The following is a 13003-nucleotide window of genomic DNA, read 5'->3' as shown; positions in this document are numbered from 1 at the left end:
TATTAATGGCTTCTGATCAAACTCAGAGAAAAGATACTTTATTTGGAGAGAACTTAGCCCAGGGCAGTGGGGTGGGGAGAAAGCGGGACAGAAACGTCCGTGACTGCACTGATTTCTGTCCACCTTGCCCGTCCCTGCCCAGTTCTGCTGTTTCTTGGCCTGCACGGGTAGCTGCCTGATAAATCTTCCCAAAGGCAACCCCATACCGAGTTATTCCCCCCCAGCTTGCCTATCCTGGCCATCGGGACGAGGTTAGTACTTTGGATTCTTTTTCTCATATGAAGGGAAGCCACTGACATGTCTGTTCTATGGTATTATATTCCAGACCCATTCGAAATAACAAAGGAGACTTACGGTGCAGCTTAGGGTGGAGTTAGAGTGAGGGGGGGCTTGTGGCTAACCAGACAAGAGTGTGGGGGCCCTTGGGGAAGTGGACGGAACTGGGTCAGCTGTGAGAGCCCATCTGGAGCCCCTACCAGAGAAGGTTGGAGAAGGACCTAAGTATGACCTTCCAGGTAGGCTGCCGTAAGATCCACAATGTGCGAGGGACCCGGGAGGACATGCGGGCACCCACTAGGCCCCTTCCTCCCAAAGGGCATCCCTGGTGGGAAAGCCGGACGCGGACTTGGCAGCTCCCTGATGCAGCGCCTCCTCCACGGCCGGGGCCTCCACCCTCCCGCTCTCACACCCACACGCGGTCTTACGTCCCCTCCCCGTCCCGTGACCCATCTCGTACTTATGGCAAAGCCTGGGGTTCTAACGGTGGCGTGCAGGGTTGTGACCATCCGGTCGACCTCTGTCCTGCTGCCCGGGGGATTTCAGCCTCTATGGGAGGGGTGGGAGCGGCCTGTGGACAGCTCTGACCCGGAGAGGCCGGCGTTTCTGTCGGCTGTGCCGATCTTCTACCAGAAGGCCCACCAGGAGCAGCAGAACCACAGCCCCGAGGCATAACCGGACCACGTTGCCCTTAGTGTAGTACTGGTGGGCGAGGCCTGGAGGGGTGAGAGCGCCCGGAGCAGGGGGTAGAAGCCCATCTCCGGGACCCAGGCCTCCCCCTGGGCTTCTCACAGCTGAGCCCCTCACCTGAGACCCCATTGAGCTCTGTTAGGTTCAGTCTCCTCCAGAGAGGGGCCCTCACCCCCTCGCCGAGGGTCGGGGCTCCACAATATCACCCCTGCCGTGCACCCCTCCCAGGCCTCTGACACAGCCCCCCACACAGTGGCCTGCCCGCTCACTCTGCTAACTGCGGCCTGTTGCAAGGTGGGGGACAGGGTGGTACGTGTCTTTCTCTGGCCTCTAGAAAATCTCAGCATTCCCACCTGCTCTTACTACCCAGCTCTGAGCTCCACGTGCTGTTGTTTCCCCTCCCCTTAATATTCCACACACTGAACCCCAGATCGCAGGTATGGAGCTTCTGTCTCGGGAGAGCAGTCAGCTTTAGGAACAGACAGGGATGGGAAGGGAGAGGGTCCAGAGAGGACCACTTACTCACCAGCTGGAGAAGCTGTCCCCTTGGGAAGGACGGTGGTATTCCTAGAAGGCTCTGGAAATCACAAAAGGGTGAGTGTAAAGGGATTAGAGCATGTCCTCTTCTCCGTGCCTCCCCCAACCCTGGTTGCAGGCACTAGGGGGTCAGGATCCCCCGGCTGTAAGAAGGACATGAACTACAGTACAGAGCCAGGCTGTCCAGGCTTGAACCCCACATCCACCACAAATCAGAAGTGGGGCCTCTGGCAAATGACTTAGCATCTATGAGCCAGTTTTCCCATCTGTCCAGAGAAAATACTTATCTATATCGTAGGTCAATGTGAAAACTAAACTAGTAACAATAATAACAGCATAAGGCACAGGGTTTGACGTATAACAAGCACCCCGTACATGCTAGCTCTCCTCTCAAGCCACAGGTATGTCCTGAGACCCCCCAGGTGTCCGGCCACTGGAAACGGCAGGCAAGTCAGGGCCAGGGCTGGGGGGTGGGGAGTCAAGAGAGGATGTCCTGGGGCCTCTGCGGACCCCTGGGGCCGAGGTCAGCCCGAGGGGCGGGGACGAGCCCGCAGGGATGGACAGCGGCTGACCGACGAGGACTGAGTCTGAGAAGCCCTGCTGGGTAGGCTGAGAGCCCCGGACGCGTCCCGGGGGAGTTGGCGCGGAGGGTGGGAGGACCCCCACCAGGGCCTCAGGTAGCCCGGAGGGGGCTGGGCAGGGCGGGCCCTGTGGGGACACCGAACCTCTCCTCAGGGCACCTGCCAAGGGCACCTGTCTCTAGGGAAATGGAGACTTTCCAGGAAAGGCGAGCGGAAGGGGGGGCGCACCCCTGCTCTGGACGCAGCGGGGCGGGTGCGCGTGGCACAGAACCGGAGCCTCGCCAGAGGAGCAGCGCCCCGGGACCCGCGGCCGCTCCCCGCCCAGCCGAGGCTCCCCCGCCTTCGTCCCCTGGAGCGCGGCTCAGCCCCGGGCCCGGAGTCCACGTCCAGCCCGTTCTCAGCCCTCAAACCGGGGGCCTTCCTGCGGGAGGCCGGGAGGCTTCACGAGGCAGGTTAATAGCCTCCGGGCCTCCGGGACGAGAGACCCACGCGGTCCCGCCCCGCCTCCCGCCGCGCCCCAGCGCCGGCCGCCCGCCGGCTGCGGAGGCTCCGCCCGGGAATGACACGTGCCGCCTCCCGGGGCCTCTGGGGATCCTGGGCGGGGCGGTCGGGGGGCGGGCGGCGTCAGGGCGGCCCCGGGGTGCCCGCGCTCCGTGCCCCCCGGAGGCCGCCGGGCTCCCGCACCCTCCCCCCGAGCACGGCGACCCCCGAGGCCCGGGTCCGCCCACCCGCGTGCCCTTAACTCACTTCCTCTTTCTGCCTATCGCGAATGTGCTGCTGTGAACGTGCCTGTGCAGGTTTTGTGCGAACATGTGTTTTTTTAATTTGTTGATTTTCCTGAGCAAGAACACATGAGGGGGGCACCCCGGCCCCCACACTACCGCCCAAGGCGCAGGCAGACACCCGGAAAGCCAGAATCAGCTGAGATGCCTTTGAAAATCGGGAATACGTGGGCCCACGTGAAATTCAGCGCGCCTGGCAGCACTGCGGATGCCTGGGAACCTGTCAGAAATGAACATTATCGGCTCCCCACCCCGCCCCAGACCTATGGAATCAGAAGCCCAGTGTGGGTGGGGCTGGGAGGGGGCATCCAGGAACCGGGTCCCCTCCACCTAACTCCCACTCTGAGGCTCAAAAACAGGCCAGGAGCCTAGACTTTACCAGCCGTACAGATATTCTTCTTCACAGGAGGCATTATAAACCATCCCCCTGAGGCTGGGAGGATGGGAGGGTGTAAGGCAGCATAGTTACGGCTAAATACTTGTTACACCCACCCAATACGGGCAGAAATGAGAGATTTTTTTAAATAAAGCAAGTCTGTGAAAGAGACAGTGAGTTAAATGGAGACATCTAGATAAAAAGGAGAAAGAAAAGAGAGTCCGTGTGCCTATACGCCAGACGCCAGGGAGAACCCTACAGAATTTACCTGTCACAGCGGAAGGTGGTTCTGGGGGTAACCGGCGGGGGGTCACAGAGATCTCTGGAAAATCAGAGGAGAGAATTCCGCGCTCTGTTAGCTGTACGTCCTGAGCAAACAGTAAAACATTTCTGGAGCCCAATTTCCTCACCTGGAAAATGAATATAAAGAAGCTTACAGCACTGGACTGCCGTGGGTGTTAAATAACAACTGAAAAGATACACCCGCCACATTCCGGGCCTGACTGATGGCGACAATCCCTTTATAGGGCGGTGGGAATGTTCTAAAACTAGATAGTGGCAATAACCACACGACTCTGCGGATTTACGTAAAAAAACCCAAATTGTCCCCTTAAAAAAAATAAAAGCAGGCGAATATTTCTTTGGCACCCAGCGTGTGCCAAGAACTTCTGTGGGTGCTGGGATACAGCAGAAAAGAAACCAGATGTGAATGGACACACTGGGTGTAGGGGCTGTGGAGAAAAATTAGGCAGAGGAAGTGGCTGGGGTGCATCCAAGAGTCAGGAATGCGACCGAAGGAGGCGCCCTAACGAGGAGTCTGCGTGGGTCTGTCTGGAGAAAGCGCCCATCCCAGCGCATGTGAAGCCCCTGGGGACAGGGTGTGCCTGCGGGGAAAGGAAAAGCCCGCTGGGATAGTGGGCAGCACCGTGAGGACTCTGTCCAGTGGCAGGTGTGAGTGGATTCACGGGCCCCACGTCACCACAGGGTCCTCGCAGGCTGAAGACAGGCAGGGAGACAGACGGGTCAGAGACAGAGATTTGAAGACGCTCGGCTGCCGGCTTTGAGGACAGAGGAAGGGACCGCAGGCCAAGGGATGTGGGTGCCTCTAGCAGCCGGAAAAGGTGCAGGAACGGGTTCTGCCTGGGGCCTCCGGAAGGAGCCAGCCCTGCCGAGCCTCGTCTCACCCCAGTGAGACCTACTTTGGGCTCTGACCTCCAGAACTGTAAGCTTGTAAGTTTGTGGTGTTTGTTTCAAGCCAAGAGTTTGTGCTGATTTGTTAGAGCAGCACCGGGAAACAGACACACTCTGCAAAGCCCTGGGCTTCCCCTGCCTTCGCCTCCTTCCTGCCCGCCGGCCCCTCCCCGCGGGGACCTGGGAGGAAGGAGGAGGGAAGGGTGGTCTGCAGCCCCTTACCTGTGACCACGAGCTCCAGGGGGTCGCTGGGGGGCGACCACAGGTAGGGGCGACTGCTGAAAAAACCATAACATCGGTAGGTCCCACTGTGTGCAGCCATCACCGTAAGGATGGGGAAATCAGCCCGGTACCACCTCTCGGGTCCCTTGTAGGGCGCAGTGTCCCCCTCCTTGTGCAGAGCAAACTGGTCAAAGCCATAGTGACTCTGGCAGTGCAGGGTGACATCCTCTCCCAGGGACACCGCGGGGCTGGGCCAGGCGGAGAGCGAGGGCTTGTCATAAGCTCCTGGGAGAGAAGGGAACTTACATTAAACACACAGGCTGGGGTGGGTGGGAAGGTCCCCCACCTCCTTACAGCTGGGGACCTTTCCACAGTGTCCGCCCTAGAGAAGCCACTCCCCACTGCCAGCTCACAGCATGGTCCTGGCAGAGCACCTGAGCTCAAGTCCTTGTCCCGCCACTCGGGGACTGTGTGACCCTGGAGAGAGTCTCCCCCCATATCCGTTCCTCAGTATTCTCCACTCCAGAATGGGTCTGATTGCGACAATGTGTAGTAAGTGTTTAGCAGCATGCCTAATAGACAGCAAGCACCCGAGTTATGGCGGTAGTAGCAGAGCAGCCGAGGCCCACATTGCGCTAAGCTTGTGTGCCAGTCGTCAGATTGTCTGCGAGGGCCGATTCCCAGGCTCTGTTCCCAGCTCACGACGCATACCGATGCACCGAATCCTCACAGAGACCCACGAGTACATCACTGTGACTATCCTCATCTTATCAGTGGGACGAGGGCATGCCATGCGAAACAATTTGTCCCAAGTCATGAAATAATAGGTGACAAGAGTTGAAATTTGCAGTCACAGTTTGGCCCCAGGCTGTCCCACGAAACGCGCGCCTGCACGGCGATGCCGTCCGACACTGTTTTCCATCATCAGGCGTGGCAATGCCCCCCTGCCTGGCACACAGCGCTCACACCGACAAAAGTGGACTGAGAACTGTGGCTCGTTCATTCAGCCCACGTTTTCTTTCCCCAAGCAGTGTGTCTATCTCTGTTCTAAGAAGTGAAGGTCCGTTAGGAAGAGAAATCAGACTGACTGAAATCCATAAGCAAACGTGTGTCACCCCAGAGAGTGAGGAACACCATGTCAAACTGAGTGCAGGTTTCAAATAGGGTGGTTCAGGAAAGACTCAGTGAGAAGATAGCGTGTGAGTGACAAGCGCACAGCCTGGTGGGCCACCGTCCCCGCCCAGAAACTCGGTGACCACAGCTGAAAGGGGCACCTACACACCAAAAAATAAAAAAAGAACCCACTAATTAAGATATACCATATTTTAGTGCAATTTTAAAATCAAAGGTAATGCAAACACATTCTGTGAACAAAATATCAAGAATTTAAACAAAGACAGACTCCAGCTGAGCCCAGCGGAGCCACATCAAATAGCCTGACGCAAAAGGCTCAATTAGATTTCTATGGTTAATTTCTTCCACACTATCAACATAGTTGAAAGAAATATTGAAACTTTTAAAAAGAATCTATGAACACTCACAACACTATTTCAAGCTGAACTATTTCATTCATGCTGAAAAAGAAAAAAAAGAATTCATTAAACTTTATTCTTCTGGTTGACATGGAAGGAGACCCATGGGAGGTATTTTCCGAATCTACTTAGGAAGGGAACCATTTCAAAGTGCATTAGAAATAAAAACCTAAAGCTGAGAACATCTTATGCCATCAAAATGTTAAAATACGAGTAAAAATGCAGAGAACAGGCATGAAGGGGTGCCTCAGGCTCAGGCGGGGCTCGGATGGTGCCGCAGGGTCCTGTCCTTATGAAAATTATGATATTTTGCTCATTAAGGACGTTTTGCCGTGGTTTGGATTTTTTTCCTAAAAGATCACATTGACACGTTACTTAGGTTGAGTACAGTTTCTGGGCGCCTCCCCTAAACTGAGTGCCAGGGGCCAGGGCCTCACTGGCCAGCCTGGTCCCGGCTGCCCGGGACTTTGGACATTCGATCCCCATCCTCCCCTGCCTGCCAGGACCCACACTGAGGACGAGGCAGCCCTGCAGCCGCTGCGGCCACCCCCCGACCCCGCCGCCCTTACCGGTGGTGACCAGCTCCAGCTGGTCACTGGCAGGGGACCAGCTGCTCCCATTCTGGTAAGAGCAGCGGTAACACCCGGCATCAGTCTCCCGCATGGCTGGGATGAAGAGGACCGCCAGGTCGTGGTACTTTGTCCCCACCTGCTCCAGGCGGTACAAGTCCACGCCCGGGGGCCCCTGGCAGCGGAGGGTCACCGGCTTCCCCAGGGGCACCAGGGAGCTGGGCAGGGCCCGGAGGGAGGGCTTGGGCAGCAGGCCTGGAAGGGAAGTGGAGCCTGGGGGTCAGCTTCCAGATGGACCTCCTCCTGGAGCCGTCACTACCCCCTCCTGGGTCCCCCTCTCTCCCCCCATCCCCCTGGCACCCTCACCCTCCTGCCCTCTGCAGGCTGGGCCCAGAGGACGGAGCCGCCCGGGACGGGGACTCACCGCTCCGATCCTGCGTCACGTGCCCCAGGCACAGCCCTGAGGAGAGAGGAAAGGCCAAACTGGGAGTCCGCACACCCCACTTCCGCCTGCTGGGCAGGGCACTCGGACATTTGCCCTCATTCTCTTTGTTTGCATAATTTTTTTTCAAAGACATATATGCACCTAATTTAAGAGAGAGAAGCCTGCCTTAAGAGGCCGCTTCCTGCAGGGAAATCCATCCAGGGAGGCCGGGTGATCCGAGGCCACCAGGGGCTGGAGGGGGGACTGAGTGGGACTAGACAGAAGTGGCGGGTGCCCATCCAAGTGCCTGAATGTCACCAGTGGGCTACATGTCATTACTGGTAAATTCCATGTTACGGTTACTATTTCACCACAATTTTTTTAAGGCCAAGCAGGGACTCCTTGCGCCTCTGCCCGGCGCACACACTTTTGACAGCTAGGAAGACAGTCCCCCTTCTCTGAGAAGGGGGTTGTGGGCCAGAGGCTCCTCTTTTTTCCCCCAGCTTTATCAAAATGTAATTGAGGAACAACATTGTGTAGATTCAAGGTCGGCCACCTGTTTGTTTGATACATTTATATCTGACACGAGGATGTCCACTCCGCTCCTGGCTCCGTGCCCTCCGCACTTGCCATTTCTTTCCCGTGGTGGGAACAGTTGAGATCCAGCCTCTGACCGACACTCAGGTGTGGGACGCAGGGTCTCTTGCATTGTTATCATAAGCCAGGAGACCTCAGGGTGTGTCGATCGTGGATTTCCCACTATTTTAACCTTTTGTTTCAATCAATATTCAACAATTACATCATCACGGCTGTGCCAAGAGGATTCACACGTGGGGGTTATAATGTGCCCACGTATTTTCCCCCCTTATCTTCCCTAGAATCCACACCTGGCTGGCTCACTTCCACGGGCACAGCTTTCCTGGGACCTGTGTGTCATTCTCTCCCCGATCTTCAGGAGCCCCTCACGTACCTTCACAGGGTCTGTCAAACTGCTTCTGCCCTGGAGGTGCCCTCCCCCCATTTTTCCGTCCATCTGAACTAATTCCTCTCTGAGTTGAACAACCAACCATTTTCTCTGGAGCCCAGACTCTCTGCAGGGCTGGTAACACCGCCTGTCTGAGTCTTACTAGGTTACCAGATGTAACAAATAAAAATGCAGGACCCCCAGGGACATTTGAATCCCAGGTGAACAATGAAATTTTTGCCCCCAAATTTTTTTGGCATAGTTTGGCCCATGAGATACATGGGAAATACTTAAGTTTAAAAAATACTCATTGTTTATCCAAAATTCAGTTTAGCTGGACATCCTGTGTCTTATCCGGTTAACCCTTATCCTTCACACACACGCCAGAAGGAGGGACAGTTGTTTCCATTGCAAACATAGGGAAACTGGACAGAGAGGCGAAGCAATTTCTCTTAGCCCACACAGCTGGGAAGGGGCTGCACCTGCACCATCCTCAACTCCAGAGCTCAGGGGGCGACACGCTCGTCACCAGCCCCTGCGAGTCCCACCCTCTGTCCACGCCAGGTTCTTCTTCCCCTGTCCCCACTTTGTCCATGGCCCTACACACGCCACCTCCGCCCCTTCTAACACAGCAGGACATACTCCTCTGCATGCTGTTATGGACCCTGGGTCACCATAATCCTACTGTTTAGGGGCCATTATTTGCCCCATTTTGTAGATCAGGCCATTGAGACAGTCTCTTGCCCTCGGCCCTACAACTGGCATAAGGTAGAGTCAAACACTAGCAGCATATTTTAGTAGCAAAGAACATGGACTTGGTGCCAAAATCCCTAGGTGTGCATTCGAGCCCTAGCCGCATGACCTTAAACAAGTCATTTTATCTCTCTGGGCCTCATTTTCTCATCTAAAAGGTAGATAACAGCAGGCCCCACTTCATCAAGCCCCTGGCAAGTGCTCCGTGAGGGTGTGTTCGAGAATGAATGAGTCAGTCAAGCAATGAGAGGAGGTTTGTGCCTGTGGTTTTGCCAGCCTATCCCCGTAACACAACCGCTTCCTTCCCGCTTAGCCCCTTGGAGCCTCTCGCCTCTCGGTGAAGAAGTTCTTTTGACGAAATATGCATATGGTGCGCCCAGACGAAGGCCGACGAGGAACATGCGGTGAGAGCAGGCCGTACCCACCAGGGCAGACGCCCCCCACCCTGCCTGAGCTGTCGCTGACCAAGAAACATTGTGTACACCTAAAGTGTGCGACAGGGTGCTCTGATGTGCAGAAACGATTCCCCCAGTCAAGCCACTCCATCCGTCACCTCACAGAATGATCCTTATTTTGGGCGAAAGCACTTCAGTCCTATGCTCCCAGCACATCTCAAGCAGAGCCTGTAGTATTATTAACCACAGTCACCACGCCATACGGTAGATCTACAGACCGACTCGCCTTACGGCTGGAAATTTGTGCCCTTTGACCAGCGTCTCCCCATTTCGCCAGCCCCTGGCAACCCCCAGTCTGCTCTCTGCTGCTATGAGCTTGACTTTTTTAGTCTCCACATGTGAAAGCACCTGGTATTTTGCTTCTCTGGCTCATCTCACTTAGCCTCATGCCCTCAAGGTCCCTCCACGTTGGCACAAAAGGCAGGATTATTTGCAGCAGTATCGTAGGGACACCGACAAGTTTGTAACCTAGTCCCGATCCACTGAGCCCACAGTAGAAAGAAAGAAACCTGGTGACGTGGAAGAAGGTTGCAGCCCCAACGGAGACCTGAGCTCCTTTCCTGACCCCACCATGAACGGACTAGAGTAACAGACAGAAACGCCACCCCCAGCTCCCAGTTTTCCCACCCAACCACCCAACCAATGAAGGATCCCCGCAGGTCTGTCCCTCTTGCCCTGAGATTCATCACTGATGCATGTTTTAAAACTTCTTTGCCTCATCGCCCGTTGCCTGCCCCTCAGCGTTTCCCAGATCAAACCCCAGGACTCACCAAGGCAGAAGAAAACGGTGGGGCCAGGGGCCATGGTTCTCCACCCTCCCGAGCTCATGCCCAGAGGGAGGCCGCAGGAGCTGGAGCAGAGGCAGGAAGGGGTACGGAGAGAACGTCCTCCTCCCTCCGCCCCCCTCCCCAGCCTGGCTTTTCCTGAGACTCATGCAAGGGCAGCCGGCCCCTTGGGGAAATGACTTGCACCTAGGCTATGAGGAGCCTCCCACATCAGCTGTCAGCAGCCCACATGGCGCCTCTGTGAGGCATCGTGGGTGTCCTGGAGCCCCCTGAACTCCTTGACTTCCACCAGCGAGATGCCACGTCACACCCGCCCGTGTGACGGTAGTGACACAGATAATACCCAGTGTGGGCAGGGATGTGGGGACGCTGGAATCCTCAGGAACGTGAAATGGGGCAGCCGCTGTGAACAACGTTAAAACTGAATTGCCATATGGCCCAGCAACCCCACTGCTGGGCACCACCAGGAAGGATGGAAGGCAGCGACTTGAGCAGATAGATATTCGCCAAGACGGAACCCACTCAGATGCCACTGACGGATGGACGAACAAGCTGTGGTCTCTCCGTACGATGGGATGTTGCTCAGTCTTAGCGAGGAGTGCAATTCTGATACACGCTAGGAAATAAGCCAGACACAGAAGGCCCTATTAGGGTGTGATTCCATTTATCTCAAATACCCAGAGTACACAAATTCATAGAGCTAGAAAGCAGAGAGGGAGAGAGAGGGTTATTCCCTCCAACAGTATAAAATGCATGGGAATCGTGCTAAGTATTTTGAATGAGGTGCTGAGATGGAGTGTTATGGGTGGATCTCCTTAACAGAATGGTTCTGGGGACCCCTGCTTGGGAGCAGTGATGTCTGAAGTTGGGCCTCCTGGTCGTGGAAGAAGAGGGGCATGTTCAGCCCGCCCGAGAGCTTGATGACCTTGTAAGTGGGGCGCAGTTCATGCAGCTGAAAGTCAGGGAGCGTAAAGCTGGAGAGGTACGGCCGTCAGCTCAGGGTGTCCCGCCCTTTTACTATTGACATCTGCGACCAGGTGAGTCTACGAGGGAGTCGGGTGGGGGGGCTGTCCCTGCATTAAAGGAGGCCTGGCAGCATCCCCGGCCTCCATCCACTGCATGGCATGAGCACAAGGGCCCCTCCAGTTGTGACCACCACAGGTATCTCTGGATTCTGCCAGATGTCCCTTGTGGAGTGACACCACCCCCGCTCGATGCCCACCGGGTTAGAGTTCTGGCACTTAGAGCAAGGTAAACTTGGGTGCACGGATCTCACACACTGACCCATCTGGCCCTCACACCAGATGGAGAAATGGGCAGTTTCCATGCCATGCTGGTGAGGAACCTTGAGCTTAGAAGAAAATTCATTTTTCCAGTTGAGGCTTGGATTCTGGGAGCCGACTAAATTATTTCCCTCTGGCTTAACCACATGTTCACGGAGATTTAGGCAAAGGCTTTCTCTTGTTTATCTACGCCCCTAAGTTCTCGCTTCTTTTTGCCACCTCCAAGGAATGGCTCAGAAATGTTCCACATGAATTCATTCATTTCTGCAAAAGATTATTTTCTGTCTGGGAGAATGCCTGTCGTATTGTTAAATCATATAATGCTAGGGAAGCATTTCATCTTTCCACTGCGCACTGAGAGTCTACAGTCCGTTCCAGTATCTCAGAACATTGGTTTACTTCCAACACACGTCTCCCTCCCTGTCCCAATAGCAACAGCATCTCCACTATAAACGATGCTGAGCTAAGTATCATTCCTCACGCATCCCTATGGTTAGAGGTGTGAATGTCTTTACAACACAGACCCAATGGAAAACGGCCAGATCAGAAGTCGGGTGGATTTTCAGCTTTCACGGGGCCAAACTGCACTGCCGATCGGCTACACCAGTTTCTTTTCCCACAACAGTGCAGAGGGGTCCCCACACCTCCCCACACTCCTAAAACTGCGGTCACCCAGCCCTCTGATCTTTGCCAGTCCCATGGCATGTTTGCCCGCCAGGGCTGCCTTACAACAGATCATGACTGGGTGGCTTAAACACAGAAGTTTATTGCGTCATGGTTCTGGAAGGCGGAAGTCTGAGTGAGGGTGTCTGCAGCGGCACTTCCTTCCAAGAACTGTGAGTGGCATTCTGGTCCGCGCCCTTCTGCAGCTTCCCGGCGTTTGCTGGAAATCGGGGGCTCCTGGGCTTGTAGATGCATCACCCTGCTCTCTGCCTTCAGGATCACATGGCGTGTGTTCTGTGTCCAAATTTCCTTTTTATTCTTAATAAGGACGCATTTTATATTGGATTAGATGCCCGTCCTACTCCTGTGTGACTTCGTCTTAACTAACTACAGCTGCGATGACCCCATTTCCAAAGAAGGTCCCACTCTGAGGTCCTGGTGGGTAGCACTTCAACGCATGGACTGGAGGGGACGCCGTTCAGTCCTTCGAGGTGGGAGTGCAGGAATACCCTGCCCCTGCTGCCATTTCCATTTGATTCCCACGAGGTGGGGGCGCTCATCCCACGCGCCCCCGAGCCGTCTTTCTGCCCTACAGAATGACCTTTGAACGTGCTCCGTCGCGCAGCTAGTGGTGCAGCACGGGAATGTGGCCCCAGCTAACCCACCTCTCGTGGAGTCTGGGCTCGTCCCAGAAACGCCATCCCCACCTGTGGCAGCCGCCGCTCAGCCCCACTGTCGCCCACGTTTCCTCCCCCGACCCGTCGACACACACGTTCATATATTTCTTCTGCTCCTCACGCCAAACCCTTTGCTGTATCTCGCTGCGCCCACCATTCACTTTCTTCTCTGCTTCCTTTTGTCAACACTTCCTGAAGAGTTATTTAAAGACCGAGTCCAGTTCCTTTCACCCGGTGCTCGTT

At 55.5% G+C, this 13003-nt stretch overlaps 1 protein-coding gene across 1 annotated transcript; it reads right to left on the bottom strand.

Annotated features, from left to right (window-relative positions):
* Positions 1 to 7334, bottom strand: LOC108396333 (platelet glycoprotein VI). Its single transcript, XM_037025865.2, has 6 exons — positions 7181 to 7334; positions 6757 to 7011; positions 4656 to 4940; positions 3511 to 3564; positions 1493 to 1543; positions 1 to 992 (listed from the first exon to the last, which is right to left on the bottom strand). Exons 1-6 carry the CDS (start codon positions 7332 to 7334, stop codon positions 826 to 828), a joined length of 966 nt encoding a protein of 321 aa, XP_036881760.2. The 3' UTR covers positions 1 to 825.
* Between the last annotated feature and the right edge of the window lie 5669 nt (positions 7335 to 13003).

Source organism: Manis javanica, chromosome 17, assembly GCF_040802235.1.
Source record: "Manis javanica isolate MJ-LG chromosome 17, MJ_LKY, whole genome shotgun sequence".
Lineage (NCBI taxonomy): Eukaryota > Metazoa > Chordata > Mammalia > Pholidota > Manidae > Manis > Manis javanica.
Note: the sequence above shows the minus strand (reverse complement) of the source record. Positions and strands in the feature narration are given on the sequence as shown.

Coding starts and splice junctions, on each gene's coding strand:
- LOC108396333 (XM_037025865.2), bottom strand. CDS start 7,334: ATGTCTTTGAAAAAAAATTATGCAAACAAAGAGAATGAGGGCAAATGT. Junction 3,565..4,655: donor CCTGGAGCTCGTGGTCACAG/GTAAGGGGCTGC, acceptor CTGATTTTCCAG/AGATCTCTGTGACCCCCCGC. Junction 1,544..3,510: donor ACCACCTTCCGCTGTGACAG/GTAAATTCTGTA, acceptor TGTGATTTCCAG/AGCCTTCTAGGAATACCACC.